The sequence below is a fragment of the Oreochromis aureus genome, linkage group 4 (assembly GCF_013358895.1).
Source record: "Oreochromis aureus strain Israel breed Guangdong linkage group 4, ZZ_aureus, whole genome shotgun sequence".
Classification (NCBI taxonomy): domain Eukaryota; kingdom Metazoa; phylum Chordata; class Actinopteri; order Cichliformes; family Cichlidae; genus Oreochromis; species Oreochromis aureus.
In genome coordinates, this window is record NC_052945.1 from 27,957,313 (window position 1) to 27,975,936 (window position 18,624).

The 18,624-nt window shown below is 38.3% G+C and overlaps 3 protein-coding genes across 4 annotated transcripts; all 3 read left to right on the forward strand.

Moving 5' to 3' along the window:
- Positions 1 to 987: 987 nt before the first annotated feature.
- On the forward strand, positions 988 to 3,934 carry LOC116327153 (bone gamma-carboxyglutamate (gla) protein). Of its 2 annotated transcripts, none has more exons than XM_039611494.1 (8): positions 988 to 1,134; positions 1,207 to 1,305; positions 1,573 to 1,765; positions 2,360 to 2,420; positions 2,736 to 2,872; positions 3,034 to 3,081; positions 3,331 to 3,415; positions 3,589 to 3,934. In XM_039611494.1, exons 5-8 carry the CDS (start codon positions 2,815 to 2,817, stop codon positions 3,689 to 3,691), a joined length of 294 nt encoding a protein of 97 aa, XP_039467428.1. In that variant the 5' UTR covers positions 988 to 1,134; positions 1,207 to 1,305; positions 1,573 to 1,765; positions 2,360 to 2,420; positions 2,736 to 2,814; the 3' UTR covers positions 3,692 to 3,934. The 2 variants fall into 2 exon arrangements, with proteins under 2 accessions (XP_039467428.1, XP_031604517.1); XM_031748657.2 differs by having other exon boundaries at positions 2,796 to 2,872.
- Positions 3,935 to 9,432: 5,498 nt separating this feature from the next.
- Positions 9,433 to 11,058, forward strand: LOC116327138 (pleckstrin homology domain-containing family F member 2-like). Its single transcript, XM_031748634.2, has 2 exons — positions 9,433 to 9,713; positions 9,993 to 11,058. The coding sequence occupies exons 1-2, from the start codon at positions 9,467 to 9,469 to the stop codon at positions 10,586 to 10,588; spliced, it is 843 nt and encodes a 280-aa protein (XP_031604494.2). The 5' UTR covers positions 9,433 to 9,466; the 3' UTR covers positions 10,589 to 11,058.
- Positions 11,059 to 15,835: 4,777 nt separating this feature from the next.
- LOC116327132 (uncharacterized protein C22orf31-like) lies at positions 15,836 to 18,322 on the forward strand. Its single transcript, XM_031748628.2, has 4 exons — positions 15,836 to 16,035; positions 17,259 to 17,378; positions 17,535 to 17,836; positions 17,945 to 18,322. The coding sequence occupies exons 1-4, from the start codon at positions 16,027 to 16,029 to the stop codon at positions 18,129 to 18,131; spliced, it is 618 nt and encodes a 205-aa protein (XP_031604488.1). The 5' UTR covers positions 15,836 to 16,026; the 3' UTR covers positions 18,132 to 18,322.
- Positions 18,323 to 18,624: the final 302 nt, after the last annotated feature.

Genomic DNA, 18,624 nt, shown 5'->3' on the forward strand with positions numbered 1-18,624 from the left:
CACAGACGGCCTACAGAGGGTCAAAGCCAAGAAACAACAGATCAAAGCCGTCCTCTAAACTTGTGACTGGAAAAATGCGAGTTGACCTGAGGAAGACAGAAAGGCCTTTACGACCTTCCTCCGATTAAACTTGATTCTACGGTCCTGAAGCACAAAAAAATCTTAATAACTGAACTTGAAATGACCTGGGAGGGTGGGTTAGTTATCTCTCACCACCTGAAGAAAGCCAAATACCAAGATTTGATCAAAAAGGCTCTAGTTCACAGATGGAAAACAGCTGCCATTGGTTGCAAAGGATGTGAAAAACAAACACATTGCTGATAAGTTACTGAAGTGCAAGCTCAGCTTTTAATTAATTAAAAACTGTTAGTTAATTATTCAGTTAAATTCAGTTAACTACTATCGTTTCTGCAGCAGTTGTGGTAAGTGGTATGACTGAAGACGACTCTGAGTGGATGGGCCTGTGCAAGTCAGATTTAGGACGTATCCCTCATGCTTCTTTGAAACTAACAACATGTTATTCATCAGCTTGTGCAGCTAGTTGTATTATTTGAGTTGTGACCTTCTCAAAAGCTGCAATGTTAACGATATCGTGCGCTCACAGTCAGCTGTCCTAGTGTGTGGTGAGCTCAGTGATCGACTTCTGCACCCAGACACTCTTTCTCTCTAGCTCTTAAGACATGTGGACCACTTTTGTAACTGTGGTCTCTGTGAGTGCACTATGTGTGCATGTTTGTAATTATGCATTGCAAGTGTTAGTGGAAACACATTTTCTTTTTCAATTTTATGTAATAGCAGAGTGACTTGACTCAAATGCCCCCTGTCAAAGCTGTTTTCCTATCCAGATCACCTGGTCTGGTGCCAACGCTGGGACTCGTTGAAGTTAGCCTGTGGTAAACGGTTTGGAAGAGAGTGGATGAAAACTAAAAAGGTTTTCCAGGTACAACTTCCCTGAAGGTTCTAGGTAGTGAACCGTTTAGTATGGAACACCAACAGCTGAAGACAGTCAGCAGGTAACAAGCCAGCACAGCTGAGACCAGTTAAAGAAGGCTCTGTTTGCCTGTGTTGAAGCTGAAGGCTAATTTGATGTAGGATTGTTGGTTCTGCACTCGTGTTGCAGAGCACATAATTTTGGTAAGTAAACAATGCCAAGTGCTTGCATGCAATAATAAAAAAAAAACCTAACATTGCATAACATCTGTGTAGGTTCTCAGTGATTCCAGTCATGGTACCCAGCAGGTTCAAGTCCCACCAGTTCCTCAGACACCAAGCAAAACCTCATTGTGGTTTCACCCTTGACCCCTGGTGAGGACCCATACCTTGTTTTTGGTTTGGTTGCCTTCTTTTTTTCACACCTTAGAACAAAACACAGCCAAGTTGTGATGATGCTATGTGTAGGATGAATATTTATTGAAAAGTTAGTTAAACTGGAATGGTAGATCACCACAAAGAGGAAGACATGCAGAACATTAAAAAAAATCAAAAAAGCAGTGTGAGAAACACAGACAATGCCTACAGCAGACAGTGTTCATTGATTTTAACACTTTTTCAAATGACTTTCACCTCTTACAGGTTATGCCACATATTTTTCACACTGCCCCCTAGTGACCATACAGAGCTACCGCATGTAGATCTGCTCTGCAAAGCTATGATAGCACCAACGCACAACTATAACCCTGGCATATGAGGATCCCCCAACAGTGTGAATGTTCTGCCCACCCTGCTAATATTGTATGACATCAAGAGAGGAGCTGCTGAACCACAGGTAATCCTGCAGTGTCTGCTTGAAACAAAAGATGTTTGATGTGTACCCCACAAAAGGATTACATTTTAGGAGTGGCATGAGAGTATTAGGCACTTTGCTTGTGGGAAGTCGTGTTTTAATTAAAAATCAAATGACATGTTCCACTCGACATCATGCAGCTTCCCTCTGCTTAACTGGCGAACCACCCACTTGTTGTGATAAAAATATCTTTGCACATTTAAATGGCCCTTCTACAAAGCTTCAGACAAACATGGCTGTTTCTAAATGTCACTTTCTTTATGTAGGAAATCACTGTGGTTTGCAATAAAAAGAAAGCCCTCAGATTAAAATAATGCAGCATAATGTGGGACAGTGGTTTTTCCTTTTTAGTGAGTAAGCCATGGTTTTTCTCTGCCTCATGCACTTACTGAACTAAATGTACAAGTGTGTGGGCGCTTTAAAAGTCTGACCTGTTCGAGCAGCTTTCCTGAAAGAGTTCATTAAATTTTATATTACTACCACTAAGTATGATGTGATATCGGTGACAGTGATTTGATTTCATCCTGTCTGTTTTTGTCTGCTTTTGTTCTTTTTGTTTGTTTTTTATTTTAACAGAGATGACTGCAAATTTTGCAAAGATGAGGAAAAGGAAACTGTGATTCTTAACACCAATCTGGTAAGTAGGTCAAATGAAGGTGCAAAATAATGTTGATTGAAAGATCCATCCAGTGGCATATATTCGTGGCTCCTCACCTATGCTTTAAAACATTACCCACCTTTTGGACTGCTTATTCTGCAACGCTGTGAGTGTGGATGCCTTTTTCTTTCTTTTTTTTTACATATATATATATATATATACTTCATTTTTGCAGAGGTGTGTATTTCTGCATCTGTGTGGGTGTGTGATACATGATTCCCTAACCAATCACATATCCATGTCACACAAGGGCTACATCTATAAACCGAGTGTTTTTACATATATATGTCTAAGAGAAGGAAAGACAGAGAGAAGTGAGTGATACAGCTCGGGTCATTTTCCCTTAAACTGAAGGCTGACAAAGAAAGAAAAGATGAAGACCGTGGCTATCCTGGCTCTCTGCTTCTTGGTAGTTATCTGTGTCGCTTCAGGTAAGAGCTGTAGCAATATTTGCAAGAATTAATACTTTTTTTAACTGTGAAATACTGTTTTTATCATTGCAATGTAATTTTTTAACCTTAAACCTTTGAACTAAATTTGTTTTTTAAAGTTAGTTTGTTATCGTTCTTATTTTTCCCCTCCTGTTTGATAGATGCTGCCACCGACCCTCAGCCTGCTGGTGACAACCCTGCTGAGGAGGGTATGATTAATATCAGTTTATTCTTCCAGAGTTTAATGGAGAAGGGGTTTGAACTTTCAGAGACTGCATGAGTGAAATGATATACCAAGAATGATGAATGACTTTTTGCATACTCTTCTTTTTTGTTTGTTTGTTGTTTTTTGTTTTGTTTGTATGACTTTTTTTGTTTTTATGCTATATTGATCTTTTTTTTTATTAATTTCATTAAGAACAGCAGGTTGACAGATGTATTATGACTGTGATGTGCAGGGTTGTTTGTGGAGAGGGAGCAGGCCTCCACGGTGGTGAGGCAGAAGAGAGCTGCTGGACAGTTATCCTTGGTACAGCTGGAGAGGTATCTCACACCTTTTCTACAAACCTTACTGCTGCATGTTTTTAGACATATTTTTATTTTTAATAGGGTTGCGTTAGATATGGAAGTTGTCATGAAGGTATGAAACATCATAAGTAACCGTGTGTGTGTGTGTGTGTGTGTGTGTGTGTGTGTGTCCTCTCTTCTCCATTCAGTCTGAGAGAAGTGTGTGAGGCCAACGTGGCTTGTGAGCACATGATGGACATAAACGGCATCATCGCCGCCTACACTGCCTACTATGGACCAATCCCCTATTAGAGGCTACAGCTGACTGCGCACCAGAGCTGCCTTTTTTCTTGCATTGCCACCTCTGAGCTCGGCTTTTTCTTTGCTGCAAAGCAAATTGTCTAAAAGTGTGGCAGACGGATCAGACTGGAAGAAACCAAACACCAGCATGTGGATTTACTTTCTTTCCTAACTGCACCTTCAAGAATATCTCTGTAATTCTGTCATTTTTCTCCACCTGTAGAGTTAAAACGGAATAAAAATGAATATCATTCTGCTGAGTGTGCTCTTTTCTAAAGCCTTGTCTGTTGTATTAAATTAGGAATCATTCACGTAACTCATGAAACAGATTTGACACGTTTTGGCCACTAGATGTCCCTAGTAGGCTATATTAAAAATGTAAGGTTTATGAACCTTTAAAGGACAAGTTTGCCAGCCTTCTCCACCTCAACAAGCATCCTGCATGTTAGCACATTTTCTTATCATCTCTATAATATAACATGGCAGTTTTTTAAGGTATTCAGTTTGTTTATTTAAAAAAAAAAAGAATACTTTTAATGATTACAGTTTGCAGTAACTTTAAAAATCAAATTTCTCAGACTCAACTCTGTGAGTCCTACTCCTTTATCAAAAGGGTATTCCTACATATCAGTGACCACGGTAAACAGGGGCTGAGAGTGGCTCAGAAATGTGGTTCATGATTTATTTAAACATTTTTACACAAAAGAAAATCGCTGAAACTTCGTGCCGTGTGATGCCCCGTCTGTTTGTTTTCTTTGATAGATCTGTGCATTCCCACCATCATCCCAGCAGCACTGGGGTGTCCAGTCGGACGGGTCTATTATGCGTCATGATGTAATTTCTTCCTTTTAGTCCTGTATTCCAGTAGTTCGCTTGTTTTCTTCTTGGTGTTTATGTTTGGCTGTGCAGAAAGCAATCGATGACAAACATAGTACAGTTAATGTAGCTGAGACAAGGTGCACAGAATGAGTTGTCTATATGCCACAAATCATAAATAAAACTGAGACAAGCAGAAAAACAAATCATAAACAATGTGTGAATGTGTACGCACATGAATATGTTTGTGAATGTACGACTCTGTGGTGCTTTCATTCTGCTTCTGTTTCTTACTTTTTGATCAGTTTCTATATTAATACAAAGAAAAATCCATCAGGTTGATGTGAGATGAGATGAACCTAAACAGATATATGGTTAGTGATGCACTAAAACATCACTGAGACATAAAAGAAAATCCATTTCATATAGTCGTTACATTCCTTTATATTATTCCTTAAACAGACACTTTTTTTAAAGAGCAGTTTTAAAAGTTTTAAAAAAACCACCACCATGCTGCTTCTTTCTGTTTTGCATTGCTACATTTAGAGGTGTTTATTTAAAGCTGACTTTAACCTGCACAGAGGAGCATAGAGTAGGGGTAGGTATTTTGTTTTTAGAATCAGGTGGCTGACTGAGCTACTTAACAAGTTTCCCAACATGTTTGTCTTTGAAACTTTAACTCTTTCTATCGTAGATTACATTATTGTGTTGTTAAAGTGTTGTTTAACCGGCATTCATTTTGTATCTTCTGCTGACACAAAATTGTGTTAATAATATCAAATGAAAGTCAAGCTGGTAAAAGTTTAAAAAGAAAAAAAAAGTTTTTGCAGTTTACTGGTCTGGAGCTCTGGAGTGGAGATCCCCCAGCAAATTCCCACCAAGGTCAGAAAGTGCAATCCTCAGAAAAAATGGAACAAACCCAAGAGCTACATTTCAGTCTCTACAGGCCTCATTTAGCACATTACATGTTTAAAGTTGTGACAGTAGAATAGGAAAAAGGACTGAACAAATATGACTTGTCTGCATTTTGATTTCGTTTTTATTATGTCATATGTCATTGTTACAGTTCATTTTTTAAAACAATGTCCTGATATGTAAAACTTTAGACTCGAAAGAGGACGTACTTTCTTTTTTCACATGGGAACAGTAAAAAAAAGCAAAAAACAAACATTTCCAATCACACACTTTACTGTTTACTGTTGTAAATTGTTTTGTTAACTCGAAAATAAATAGGTCATCTTTTACTTCCTGTCAGTCCAGAGCAACTTACTGGCAATGTTATTGGCATTTGTTTTCCCTCATTAAGATAGTGGAAGCCTTAACCCTGCCTTATGATGCTTTCCTTAAATTCTTCTACCTGCACATTTGAGGACAGAAGCCTGACAGTTGTGTTTTGTTTAAAACCCTAAGGATCCTGGTTGTTTCTTGCTAATCTGCGTAGTTAGTTTCTATATTTAGAACTGAGTTAAAGAAGAAGTTTCATAAAAATTGATATGCAAGTGCCAACAGGACTTTGCAGCATAAAGCAGGGTAGTGTCTTTATTTTTAAATGAACCAGCTGAGCTACTCAACAAGTCTCACCACATGTTTGACTTTGAAACTGTCGGGGTTTCCTGCTTTCTACAGATCATTGCATTATTATTTCCTTTAAACTGTTTTTGCTTTTATCTACATTCATTTTGTACCTTATACTAAAACACTTTTTTTAACCTTTTTTTCTGTGGTCCACAAGAAGATGAAACTAAATATCTTCAGTATGAGAACATGTCTCTCTGCACGTGTAAAAGACATTTTTAACACATTTTGGTTGTGATTTTTAAATTAAATGTACAGCAGCATAAGATTCGACAATTCTTCTAGCATGACAGCACAAATAATAAATTCAGCCTACCTGATACTCAGAAATAAATATCTCAACAACTCTGTAAGCTTCCAAGCAAATATTCATTATCCCGGGATGAATTATGACTTTGTTGATCCCCTTACTTTGCCTTAAATGTCCCTTACACTGTTGTGATTGTTATGATTCGGCACTATATAAATATGAAGCTGAATTGAATTCTATGTCAATGTATGTGGTCGTTAAAGGACACTAAAATACCTCACCATTTTTACTTAAATAAATATAATTTAAACCTGATGTTATGTTATACTTGACTCTGGATTTAATCAACCATCATTAAAATACCCTTAACCATCTGTCAGTCAAGATAAGTGTTTATTTACTTTGGAGGAGACTGTAAGACTTTGTGAAAGGGGTCCAATGTGAGTTGATGAGTTATTGAAGCTCACTGAGGTGAGATAAGCTGTTGATGATATTTTAAACTTTTCTGTTGGTAAGCGTTGTGGTTTTGTACTGCTGATTATTGATGTTAGCCTCTGTTAGCGGCTGTTAGCTGCTGTTAGCTTCTTTTACCTGCAGTTGATCCGGTGTTAGTGAAACTTTTTTTTTAAGTGGATGCTTAATTGTTGGACTTGACACCTTAGTGAATAAACTTGAACCTAATCAAAGTGTTTATCAGAGGTAAACTATGATTTTTAGGACCTCAAGCCTTATATTAGCTGGCGCAATGTTCCCTCATAAGCAGCTGTTGGTCATAGAAAATTTGGTAAAGGTCATTGTGTAGTCTGTAGTCATATACAGAAAACACGATTGGGCAGAAGGGCGAGGCTCAATATGGCTTGCTAACACTTACGGATGAAGGAATTCCGAAATCCCACCGAATCTCTGTGGCGGTTTTTCCAGAGGAAGTATGTCACACAGTTACCTTAAGAATAAGAATAATTACTCAGATTATGTTTTGGAAAGTTATTGCTGCAGAAAGGGATGCCACTTATAAATATGTAATATTGGATGGTATTTTTTTGTCAGCAAAAGAACTGCAGTATTTTTGTTTGTTTGTTTGTTTGTTTGTTTAACTGGTTTCTATGGTTCAAACACGCCTCTTTCTGGCATAACATTTTTGTCATTTTGAAAACCCAACTGATTGGCAAGCTTTTAAAGCCTGAACTGTGACTCTTGAGCAGAGCAACTTGTTCATACCAAAGACATGATGGATGAGCGGCCCTTTGAATGAGAGAACCGTAAGCCTACCCAGGCCGTGGAGAATTCATTCCAAAGCACAACAATGCCCTGGTTTAAGCCAGGCTGGATCTGATTGGAGAAGGAACTATTCTGATCAAGCGGGGTCAGAAAATATTCTCACTCTTCAGTGGTATTTTGGTGTACGTCCTCATTGTTGTTAATGGTCACCTGAGATAAGATGCATAGGATGAGATGGGCCGCACGGTGGTTAGCTCTGTTGCCTCACAGCAAGAAGGTCCTGAGTTCAATTCCACCATCAGGCTGGGGTCTTTCTGTGTGGTGGTTGTATGTTCTCCCCATGTTTGCTTGGGTTCTCTCAGGTTACTATGGCTTCCTCACATTTAAACGATTAAATGTTCAGTATTGGGGCCTCTCCAGCCTGATACAGAACCCCCTGGCAGGGGAATACATAGCTGAACTGCTCATAGAGTCCAGAGTCTGAGCAAATTAAAAGCGAAATCCGAAGCACATGTGCTTAAGGCATGAGAAAATAATAAATTGACATGTTGCATTTAACTGTTAGAAACAAAAAGAACAAGGCTAGCTCATTTCCACGTGTGCTGTTTTTGTGCTAAGCTAATTAGTGTCTACAAATAAACGCAATATATTTAATAGTTAATGATTGCTTACTCGGGGCAGGGGGCTGGGAGGAGCTGGCAGTCTGGTCGGGGTCTGGGACGCTGGGCCATCCCCTTTTTATTCTCCCTTTCTTTCTTTCTTTCTTTCTTGTTATTCTTGTTAATAATTGTTTATTATTTATTGTTGTGCATTGTTTTTATTTATTCATTAATAAATAGGTTATCTTTTACTTTCAGTCCACAACTGACAATTTTACTGGCAACTGTTTACCTCGTTGCAATAACAGAAACATCCAGGAATTCTGCCTTGTGCACACCACATAGAAGCCTTTTGGCATGAAATAAAATTACCTTGTGTCTGCCTAATTTGCATAGTTAGTTTCTATATTTAGAACTGGGTTAAAGAGGCCAAGGACTTGGCAGCATAAAGCAGGGCACTGTGTTTGTTTCACATAATGTGGCTGGCTGAGTTGCTCAACAAGTTTCATGACATGTTTTACTATGAATTTTAACTCTCTGATTGCTTTGTTATTCCATTTTAATCTGTTGTTTCATCAAGAATCATTTTACAGATTACCCTGACATAAAATGTCAAATTGCATGAGTTATAGCTGAAAAAAAAAAAAAAAAAAGTTAAAAAAAATGCATCTTTTTTCTAAAGTCCGTGAGAATATGGAAAAACAAAAAACTTTAAAAATGAAAAATCTCACTCTAGAAGTCTTTTAGCAAGACGATAAGAATCATAAAGTAAACCTGCCAGGCATACCCACCCCTAACCCAAAGGGTCAAAACTTATGTTCGTGTTCTCAATAAAAATGCTCGTACTGATTGAGCAATGTTGTGCAAGCATAATTTGTTTTGCTTTTTTCATTAAGGATGTGAAAAGAATTCTGACATTCCTGCACCTCTCTGTGAAGTGACTCTGCAGACGGAGAAAATCATACTGTTGCCTTTAGCATACACTCTACTGCCAAATAAAAATTAAGATTTTGTTTTGGAAATACCATGTGAAAGTTGTTGCTGCACAAAAGGGAGCTTCCCTCGTTTAAAGCAACATATAAATATGTAATACTGTATAATCTTTCCACAATGAAGGACTCCACTTTTTTAAAATGTTCTTTCTTTCTTGATTGTTTTGTTTGACCAGTTTCTATTTTTCCCGTTAGTGCTGCCTCACTCCTCTATTTTCTTGGCTTCCGGTATAACATGTTTGTTACTTGGAACGCCCCGTTGCATCACCACCAATAGTTTAAAAAGGCACTGAAGTTCAGACACTCTCAAGCTGCACATGTTGTTCACGCCAAAGAAATGATGGATCACCCAACCTTTGAACGAGAGAACCAAGAGCGTGTGCAGGCGGTGGAGAACTCATTCCATCAAGCAGGGAAGCCCTTGTGCAAGCCGGGCCGGATTCTAATCGGAGAGGGAACTGTATTAAAGCAGGGTCGCAAGAAGATACAGCAGAAAATCTTCTTCCTCTTCACTGATATTCTGGTGTACGGCAGCATTGTTGTGCCCGGTCGCTGGTACAAAAAGCAGAAGATCATCCCTTTAGGTGAGACATTCATCTGCGTTTCCTGCAGCTAACCTACTGTGAGAAGATTAGTGTGAAACTGCCAAAAAAACAATTTTATGACTGAAGAGAAAGAAAAATAGACAAAAGCTTCAGTAAGAACCAACAGTATTGAATACTGTTCATAAAATGAGTGGCAGGCAGAAAATAGTGAGTGTGCTGTGCTTATTTAACTAAAAACCTTCATATGGTCGTGCTTTTTGATCATACCACCTTATCCATGTAATTTTTATGTTGTTATCAAATTCACTATGATTTTAGAGGACATTGAGCTGGAAGACCTGGAGGACAGTGACATATTCAAGCATCAGTGGCTGATCCGAACTCCAAGGAAGTCTTTTTTTGTGTCCGCCCCTTCGTCCGAGGAGAAGAAGGCCTGGATAGAGCACATCAATGAATGCCGGTCCAGCCTAATGCAGGGCACCAGCCGCAAACCTAGCAAGAAGTTTGCTGTTTCCTGGATTCCTGATCAGGCTGCGTGCAAATGCATGCGGTGCCTCACTACAAAGTTTGGTCCGGCCAATCGTCGACACCACTGCAGGAATTGCGGCTTCTTGGTCTGCAATTCCTGCTCCAAGCAACGCGCTGTTATTAGTCACATCCACCCCACTAAAAAGCTGAGGATCTGCAGCTTCTGCTACAAGTATATTAATGAAGAGAAATTTCGCAACAGGGGAGACAGCGCCGGGAAAAGCAGCTCAGAGGAGGACGAGTTGTGTCCTTCTGGAGAGGAAAATGAGGAAGTGCAGGAAGGAGGAATAGGGATCTATTCTCCCAGCAACTGGCTGGACACCAAAAACGGGACTTGGGAACGACTGAGCATTTATGATTACCCAAAGTCAGTGCCATCACAGTAGTGAATAAACCGTAACAATGAGACTTTTGAATGGATTCAGATTTCACAAAGTTGATTTTCTTACATGAAGTTACATAAATGAAAAGATAAATGTGAAGACAGTCAGTTTTGTGTTTATTTGTGTTTTAATCTTAGGCTGTCCACGCAACAATTTGCACTGTAAATAACAAATCAGAAGGTTGTAGAAAAAAATCCTTTTAAAAAGACAAGAATATATCATACTTATACATATTCAGCAGTGCCATTAACCATGCTTGTTAAATGAATAATGCTCCATCTGCCTGTCACTTTGCTGCTGGAACACCTGAATTTCACAATAAAGGATATTTCTATTCTAAAAAGCACTGTCTTCTCCCGTTGCATGTGACTCTGAATTGCATGCTTCATTGTTTGAATGCATGTAAAGTATTTGCATCCAGTATCTGCTCTTTTGCTGCTCCTTAACCTCAACAATAAAGTGCAGATAATCAATTTGTGAGTGATGTTATTACAACACCGAAATCTCTCATCATTTAGTAATAAGTCCTCTGTTTAGCCCTCAGAGTCTTACTGGAGCACATTACAGTGTTTTGTTTTTTTTTTACTTCTGTGACTTTTTGAGGGGCTTTTTATTGTGTAAGTCAAGGTCAGTGAAGTAACCATATATAGTTTCTCACCCACTTAGGGTATACATTTTTCCACTAAGCGTGTATATAAAAACCACTGGGGAAAACACATAGAACCTTTACAGCACCATTGATTTATCATCATTTTTCTTCACACTGGCATTTTTCATAAATATAACATACATATAAAACTCTAGCACGTCCTAGTGTTACAGTACTTGATGAAGCTGCTGTAGTAATGTGGTAATAACAGAATGTGGCTAAACATTTACACTTCTTTTCTCAAAGATTTAAGCTCATTCTAGTTAATTCTCTGAAATGAGCACATCCGATTACAGCAGACAGCTCCAAAACAAAAGCGAGTACATTTTGGAGTTGGTCAGTCAGTTTTGAAAGAACAGTAAATCGACTTAAAGCAAAATACTGATATAGAAATTGTAACTATGCAGCAAGAAGTAGACAAATAGCATTCTAACTAGTGGTGGTTTCTGCACATTTTTTTGTATGTAACTCAATTAAAACTAAATAAATTACAAATCTTTAATTATTCCGTTAATTTTAGCAGTAATAAGACTTACAGTAAAAGTAAACACCACTATATGTGATTTAAGTATAATAAAACTATTATAAGGTCACAAAAAAATAAATGAATAAAGAAAATCATGTATAAATGGGTCAAATCTGTCACTGGATCACTATACAGTGATATACAAAGTTCTGGCAACATCAAATATCCTGTTTACCTATGTTCTATGTTTATTTATTTATTAGGAGTTTTTCTGTTTGTCTGGAGTTTTTTTGTTGTTTTGTTTTGTTTTGTTTTGTTTTGTTTTAGAGATATAATGGCTCCTTAGATCCGTCTGGTCGATGTCTAATACCTGCTGCTAATTTTAAGTAAACAGGTCACCATTTTTATACTACACATTTCACTAATTTCTAAAAAATTATCTTTTAAGTTTGGATAATGCAAGGGTTTAAGTTACCCCTGTCAGTTTTGATGTTATGATGACCAGTGCTGGTCAAGTTACTTGAAAAAAATAATTAGTAACTAATTACTGATTACTTCTCCAAAAAGGTAATCCCGTTACTTTACTGATTACTTATTTTCAAAAGTAATTAGTTACTTGGTTACTTAGTTACTTTTAAAAAACATGATACACAACCTGAATAGATAATAAAGCAATAGACCTTTGTGGAGTGGAGCAGGCGGAGGTGTCAGTGGGGGGATCCGGGGGTTTCTCTGTGAATTGCACATTCCTGTGGCAGCGTGCTGGGTACTTGCTCAGAAGTTTGGGGAGGGGGGGGGAGTTCTTCCCACACAATGTACAGCGGACGCTAATGTTTTTGTCACTTTTTATGGAATTAAGTAAGGTCAGTACTTCCACGCTTTAGGTTATGTGGCATTATCTGCCACATAACCTGATCTTTGCTGATTGACTGGGAGAAATTCACCTGGTTCTACGAAATCACAGTGAGTCATAACGAGGACAATGTTGATGTTCGTTTAGGTTACCAAAACTGTCTCCTTGCACAATGAAGGGTTTATTAGACTGAGAGGTAAACTGCTTCTAGCTCAGTCATGTGGAATAGTTTCCACAGAACCCATTTAACATCAGCACTAGTAGTGATATAATGATCAACACAGAGCATGAATTACAAATAAATACTTGTTGGTTTTAGAAAAAATACATGAACCCCTTTAAGAAGTTTAATAGATGTACAGCCACAAAGACCAGAACACCTAGCGGTTCAAAAGTAAAAATACCACATTGTGGGGATGCTTGGGGCTTCCCATGCTTTAATTAGAATGTAATTATCTGTCAGCAAGGAAACACAGGTTCTTATCAGGGCGAATTTCCTGAAAGTGGGTGAAGAGGTGGAGCATGAGGAAATGAAGATCTTGGTACAGGTTCAGACTGCTTACTTGAAATATGAAAAATAGGGCACTGGCTTTAGCAGATGATGTGCTGCTTTAACTGTTTAAAGTTTATCCCCTCCCCTCTCAGTATCTTGGATATATTTGGCATTCTTTTAATTATTATTATTATTTATGTATAGCAGATATGATAATGTTGGGGAGTAATATTAATTGCTCCGTGAGGCTGACTGACTTATGTGACAATCCTGTGAGAGAAGATGTGTTTTTCTGCCCTTCTGCCAGCAGCCAGAGGGCCTGTTGGTCTGCGAGCCAACAATGGTTAACATGTCATAGTTTCAGGTTTCTGCAGTGTATTTGTTCTGTTTGGTCATTGTTACATTGGCTGTGTTTCTGGTTTTTCCAGCCCGTAATGTTCGTCTTCATGTGTTAGATTTTCATGTTTTTGTCATTTCCTGTTTTAGTCTGTAGGTTAGGTTTTTTTCTGTCTTTTTCAAGCCTTTTTCTTGCTTTTGTTCCCCTCCTTTGTGATTGAATGCCCCATCCTCATTACTCTCACCTGCGTTTCATCATATAATTAGGCCCACCAATTTAATGCAGTTTCCTTGTAGTATAAGTTTGACATCCCTGGTTTAGATCCAGCTTATACTTTGGATGGGAGGAGTCATTTATGTTGTTGTGAGCCTTCTTCGAGCTGCTATTCCAGGGTATGTTGGGAGTGGAGGAGAGCTGGGCATACGAGATGCCCACATCTTCTCTTGTAGTGGATAGTCTTGTCTTTCCCCTTTGTCAAGTTGTTAACCTATCCTCCTTTTTCTTGTGCTCAGGTGTTGGATTCCTGTTCTGTTTATTTCCTTGTGCACAGCTTAGTTTACTCTTTGGGACTTTTTCCTATTTTTGCATTACGCCAGTAAAGATGCATATTTGTTATTTACCTTCCTTATGTGCCCTGCACTTGGGTCTTCTTACCAGGTTTGAAGGTGTGCCAATGAACAAACAGAGTATCTTCTGTTCTTTCATTGATGGATGAACGGTTTCTTTGACAGACATTTGTGTGGGTAATCTTTCAAATATGTAACAGCACAACTTTTTATTGGAACTGCTCCACAGCTTTAATGTTTCTTGACACAGGCCTGAGGCAAAAGCTTCCTAATCTCAAAAATCAATGAAACTTTAGCCTCCTTCCATCATTTTTTGTGCTTTAAATGATTTTATTTTTTTTAATGATTTAAACACTTGCAGAACTTTTTTTTGACGGTGTAGCTTTGTTTTGTTTTTCTAACTAAATGGTGACACCGTCACATCTTCTGTTAACATCCAGCTCTTTCTTAGAATGAGGAGCAACCTGTTTATGACCACATGAAACAAGGAAATGTTGCCTCTTTTATACACTTACCGAAATCCACGTTACACAGTCCATGTTATGTAATGGCATTCGGTTTTTTTGTTTTTGTTTTTTTTAAAACCACTTTGTTAAGCAACATGAACTCTGGCTATTTAGGTTAAGTATTTGTTAGCAGTGCAATGATTTGAATTGTGGCCTGTCAGCAACAAAAATTAAATTAAATTAAAAAATCCCTGGTTCAGACCCCCTGATGAGCTGGGGTTTGCGTTCTCATTTTCTTTCCTCCCACAATCTGAAATAAACTCAGATGAGCTCCAGATAAGGGCTCAAGAAAAAAAAAGTTCTTTTAGTGATGCAACAAGAAAACATATACTGTATTCCATAAACGCTGTAGAGTGTGAATGTATGTCAATGTTATATAAAAAACACTAGAAAAAGGTATGAATGTGTGTGTGAATGGGTGAATGAGGCATGTTGTATAAAGTGCTCTGAGTGTGCAAGTGGAGCAGAAAAGTGCTGTATAAAAACCAGACCATTTACATTTATAACATAGAGGCATTTCAGAATTTAGTATTTAGTGTTGGTATTATTTAACTTTTGTTTTGTGGGTTTTTTTCTTGTTTTTTTCTTGCACCACCTAATTTGGTTGTGATACTGTGACAGTGACTCACTGACAATAAAGTCTCTTGTGTATTATATAATTGTCCCTTTTAGTTTTATTTAAAATCTTCTCTCAGATGTAACTGTTTTCTGTTTTGAAGACCGCAACAAAACGAATGTCAAAAACTGACCACAGGGTGATATATCGAAAGAAATCGTCTTAAATCCATTTCTGAGGCTGGGACAGACAGTGCGTTGCATGTGGATTCATGAGCATGAGCGGTCAGAAATACCACCAAAGACTAAGGCACTGCAAACTGACAGAGCATAAGAGAGATTTTTATACAGACACCTTTTGGAAAGAAGTTATTTCTGCAACACATCGCTCTAGAGATTGACTTTGGAGCTGTACAAAGCATAGCTGTTTCCACGGTAAAATGCTGACACCTATTGCCCAAAGTGGGTAGTGCAGCGGGTTCAGTACAGTGAGTAGAAAGAGAGAATTTGCTACTCTCCGGGCCATTTATAAAATAAGCACAACTTATGAAATCCAGTATTTTTAATTACAATGAGCTGATGTGATATGCTGTGGCAGCTAAACCACTTTTGCTCTGTTCTGACGTATTTTCATATGATCATTACGCACCACTTTGATGCAGTAATTATGTGGATGCCCAAATATTAAAAAAAAAAAGCCGCCATAACTAAAGTTGAACTGGGGGAAAAACTCACTAAAAATAATTATTACAGGGATTTTTAACAGTAGGTACAAAAAAGCGTGATTTAAGCGAGCGTGGTTGCTATGCGTCCCCAGGTTCTATTTGCATTGCATCTTTTGATATAGTTCAGACACATTTCACTCGACGTGTTGTGCAAAGCTACAAGGGATTTCTGCAAATTTCTGCAAATTTCTGGAAAAGTAAGACACCTTTCTGCTCAAGACTTCTTGCAGCCTTACAAGAGTTCAACTCCCACCGTCACGAAGGAAAGCGACCCAGCATCCATCATCCGTCATGGACAAGGTGAGATTTTATGACCGTTTTCAATATAGTTTGGAAGTTTTGAAAGAGTTCACTTTGCCAACAGGGCATCGTGAAAATATAGAAGACATATATGTGAATAAAAGGCATTAAAAACTCCCAATTTAGGCCTACACACGTGGGAGTTATGCTTGCATGTTAGACTGTTGCACTCTAGCTGTAAACAGGGTAAACTGTGCATCATTTAAACTTGCATGTTACCTATAATGTTTTCTTTTGCGTGTATTAAATGATCTTGTGGCAGACATGTCACCAAAGTTTGCAGCTGAGATAAAAAATGTTCAGTTTTTGCTAATAAGTAGAGTATCCTACATCTGTGATTAACTGAAATGCATAATGATCACCGGGGGGGGGGGTGCATGTTGCTGTTTGGGGGGATAAAAAAAGTAAACACTGAGACTTTATTCACTGTAGAAAAGCTAATCCCTAAAATGTTTATTTACAAATTAGCAAGCAATGATGTTCAGCATCATCTGAATTCTCAAATTCAGATACTCTCACATGTATACAGGAGCCACATGTAACTGTGATCATCTTTAAAATCCTCAAAGCTTCTGCTTTTGGGCTTTTTTAACTAAAGTTTTAATGTCCTTCTTCGTTGTGGCTTATACTACAATTATTCACCTGACATGACAGTCACCTCTGAGTAGATTCCCTCATTACACCACAACCTAATGATGATTTTGAACTGATTATTACTCCACACACACAAGGCAGGGCTCTCCTATTATTGCAGCTTAGTTTTCTTTACATCCTACATGTCATTTTAAACCACACATGACTGAGTTTAGCCAGTTACAAAGGTATTTTGTGCATCTGCATTGTTCAAAAACGGCAATAAGCAGCAATGATTATAACAGAAATTAGAGTTTAATACAACATGGACTTTGGTGTTTGTTAACTTATGTAAATTATTATTTGAAATGTCATTTGAGGGTGTGCAGCAGTGAAGCTCTGACATGATGAGCCCATAAGTTGACAGTCTTTTATTACACTGACCTTGATGCATTGTCCTGGTTTTAGTTCTTATGATTTTCTGTGAACATGTTGGATATTTTTTGTCGTTACACTCACTGTGGACAAGTTATTCAACCATGCAAGTGGTTTAAGTAGTTTTTGGACATATTAAAGGGTTGTTTTTTTTTAATGTTTCATGAACTACTAACTGATGTTTGCATTACTGTCATTTTTGTGTACACCTGCAGCTTACTGTGCCCGTTCACCTCAAAGACCATAATTATCGGATGAAAAACACTGCATGCCAGGCCTGTGATGCGGAGAAACCCAGAGCCTGCCGCAAACAACCGTGCTGCAGCAAGGACCAGGTTGGATGTGTAAAATTTCATTAACAGAACCATTTAAGGATTTTGGAGTTTGGACTTCCATGTCGTTCATTAAATTTACATTTTTGTCTTGTTTGAAAAAAATGAGGTCATTAATAACTACTGACATTCCCTTGTGTGCTTCTGACCTTTCTCCAGGTTATTAATTCAACCCTGAGGCCCCGGCGCTCTGATAGAATAGCCAGTCAGCCCCAGAAAAGGAAGCGAAGCCCAGCATCCAGTTCTTCCCGACCTTTGGTTAAACCTCGAAAGAACTCGGTGCCTCCCTCTGCTATTTCACATGACGACCTGCCAGTGGCAAAAAAAATGCCCCCCAGACCCGAGCCATGCAGTACCGACCACCAGCCAACCAGCTCCGGTGACAGCCCTTTAAAAATCCACAATCTCTCAGTGGAAGATTATCAGCGACTCTACCATGAGGTGGTAGATAGCATGCTGACGTACGTTTGTCTCCAAATCTCCTGTCACTTTTTAAAATCGCCAGCTCTAAAATGGTTACAGTAGGTTTTTGACCACATGCATCATTTTGATTGAATTTCTTTTTGCAGGTACAAGAATGGCCGCCCTCGTCCCTACAGTTTAGAGCTGGGGAGACGCATTAAGAAAAAGCTGTGGGAGAGACTGAATCGTCCTGTGGTGCAGACATCAACTAACGAGGATGGACTTGAACACATTGACATGGTGTATGGGCAAAAAGTCAAACTCCCAAACTATGATTTTGACATTTCGAGTTAGCCACATCCTCAACATCCACCGAGCAAAAGAGGAAAGGAAAACTGAATGTAGAGCAGCAGGAGCACTGCTACAAGACATACAATCAAAAACTGTGAAACACACAAATCAACTGTAGATAAAATTACTGTAAATATATGACAAATGTTTTTGTAAATAGTTCAGATGTGACTTTAATGATTAAAATGTAATTTCTGCACAAGTTTGTGTGTCTGTATATTATATTCCACTGTGTGCTTGGACAACTCTTTAAGGTCACTCTCTGAGAACATGCACTGCACAGTACTACAGAAATGTGATGCTGGATGACATCTGCATTTCCATTCAATAATTGTCTCTTCAAACTATTTCATGACTGCCTGACTGATTTTAAAAACGCATCAACCATAATCAGAACACAGCCACAGATTTTTGGATCACATGATGAAAACTGTAAACCTCCATAGGACTTTTATTTTGAAAAATCACTACTTATATTATTATTTATCTGAATCAA